This window comes from Nothobranchius furzeri, chromosome 4 (assembly GCF_043380555.1).
Source record: "Nothobranchius furzeri strain GRZ-AD chromosome 4, NfurGRZ-RIMD1, whole genome shotgun sequence".
Lineage (NCBI taxonomy): Eukaryota > Metazoa > Chordata > Actinopteri > Cyprinodontiformes > Nothobranchiidae > Nothobranchius > Nothobranchius furzeri.
The window spans coordinates 82,769,074-82,771,573 of record NC_091744.1 but is presented as its reverse complement, the minus strand read 5'-3'; the positions used below and the strand labels follow the sequence as shown (position 1 = coordinate 82,771,573).

The 2,500-nt window shown below is 43.6% G+C and overlaps 1 protein-coding gene across 1 annotated transcript in view; it reads right to left on the bottom strand.

Moving 5' to 3' along the window:
• The window catches only part of slc7a5 (solute carrier family 7 member 5), a 21,088-nt gene that overhangs the window by 13,613 nt on the left and 4,975 nt on the right, over positions 1 to 2,500 (bottom strand). Inside the window, exon 2 of the mRNA XM_015965195.3 lies at positions 2,350 to 2,475. Within this exon, the coding sequence (XP_015820681.3) occupies positions 2,350 to 2,475 (126 nt within the window). The remainder of the gene's footprint in view (positions 1 to 2,349; positions 2,476 to 2,500) is intronic.

The following is a 2,500-nucleotide window of genomic DNA, read 5'->3' as shown; positions in this document are numbered from 1 at the left end:
GTTGTACTGCTGGTTTGCCTAAAGTTAGCTGACTGTCAGGTAAAGTTGTTGGAGAAAGAAAGGGAATATTTACTATCATCTCACACTAAACACTAACAGGAACAATACTCTGCCCTGAATATGCTGAATATGTATCTTCAGGTTAAAAATTATGTGGTACAAGTAGGGATGGGTACCGAATTCGGTACTTTTTAAGGTACCGACCGAATTCCATAGTACCGACTGAGCACCGATTCACGTCATTTCAAACGGTGCCTCGTTTCGGTACCCGTCCTTCATAACGAGAACTTGCCTAGACAGCTGCGCATGCGCAAGAGCGTTATGTCGTCGCTCGCTGCGAGCCAGTTGTAAACAGAGCAGCATGGTAGAAAGAACGCACGCTAAAGCTTGGGTCCACTTCACTAAATGTGATGTGTAACTGGGTGATGATGAAACCAGCGACAACGATCTAAGTGAGACATCCTCATCTTAATCTGCTCCGGTAGGTAAATAAAATGTTTAAGATAACGTTAGCTTGATTTGTTAGCTTCCGTTTCGCTAATGGTGCGTTCGCTTTCTCCTCGGAACTCCGAATTCCCGACTAGAAGAACATGAACGCGCTCTAAAGTTTGGCTTCACTTTACTAAATGCGACGTGTGATTAGGTGAAGATGAAACCAGCGACAACGATCTAAGTGTGAGGCATCATCGTTTTAATCTGCTCCAGCAGCTAAATAAACTGTTTAAGATAACGTTAGCTTGATATGTTAGCTTCCATTGCCACCATTGTTATCAGCTAATGGTGCGTTCGCTTTCTCCTCAGAAATTCTAACTTCCCAGTAGGAAAAATCAATGAAAAAGGACGGCAAAAGGAATGAAGATACACAGTAAATTTAGTTCACAGTAAAGATGTTTGCTTCAGTTTCATTATCAGCTTATAAAACTACAAGGACGATGTTAAAATACAAACAGTTGAATGTTATTTATCGTGATATTTATCTAATATTGTTATATATTGAGAAAAATATATATTTAATTATAAAAGAGAATTAAAATAATGAACACTCAAAATTATCGAAAATTGGTACCGTTAAGTACCGGTATCGATTCCTAGGTACCGGGAATTAGTACCAGATCGATTCAAATGTCAAAGGTACCCATCCCTAGGTACAAGACAAATATATATGATGTTGACTAGTGCTTGTCACGTGTGTGTGTGTGTGCGAGCGCGCGTGTGTTAAGCCCCGGATCTTCTTTAGTCCTAAATCCGCCCCTGGGTAGCAACACGTCGGACCTAAAAATATGCTAAAAATAGCAGTTTTTACACAACACGTCAGAGTTTTTTGTCTTGTTTTGCCTGTCGTCCTTCGGGAGTGCTGCAGGAGGACACACAGGGATTTATGGGGGTTGGATGAGGAAAACGAAATAAAGAAAGTAAATCTGTGTTTTGTGATCAGTTTAATTTGACATGAACACGACAAACACGCTTTCTTGACAATCCTCGTCATTGTGTGTAAAAAAAACATTTAGAAAGAAAAACGAACAACGTGTGTTATTAGGGAAATAACGGGCGAGCGGTGTTGATGCAGGATTGCGCATGCGCCGTGAGCGGTTCTGATACTTTTTGGGTCGCAGCCGCTCGCAGTGCTGCTTCAACAGTGCGATACCCTCATGAGGGACGAGCAAAATATCAAACACGCCAGAAGTTTGTGCGAGCTCACGATTGCTGATCGGTAGCTGGTCACGTGGTGTTAATCGCCTCTCGTAACCCCCTGTACACCACGCTCAGCGCAAAACTCGCCCCGATCTCGTGGATTCTCGCACGAGTGGAAAATCGGCTAAAAAGTGAAAAAAGTCGCACAGTGTACGCCCGGCTTTAGCCTCCAGCTGAAAGGAGCAAGGACACACACCTACGTCCCTAAACACAAAAGCACGCGCTGTTAGCAAACCGCCATAAAACACACACAGGGAGGAGGAAGATGATGAAGAAAGCAAGATTATATGCACACACACACACACACACACACACACACACACACACATTTTTGAGTGGGATCCAATTGATGAACAAATCTCCAACAATGTAGCTCTGGATTTTGACTTTTTCAAGAACTTATGTCAGATTGGCGCCGTTTGTAGCTGATGATGTTGGAGCAACAAGCCACAAAGTCCAGACTGCGACCCAGTGGACTACGTCTGAAGGACAGATGGAGCCAAATGGATCTCATTCTCAAGAGAAATCTCATTTTTGAGACTCACTTGTAGCTTTTGATCCCACATGAAGGTGGGCCGAAGCTTTCAGGAGCCACTTGGAAGCTCTTGATGCTGAGGTAGGTTTCAGTCTTAGGTGTTAGAGAAGTTTAGTCCATACCTAGGCCGATCTTGACGAAGCCGATGATGATGATGAGTGCAAGGGCCAGAAGCTTGGCGGCAGCAAAGAAGTCCTGCACTCTGGTGGCCGCCTTCACGCTGTAGCAGTTGACAAACGTCAGGAAGACTAAAGAGGAAAGGACAAAAAACGA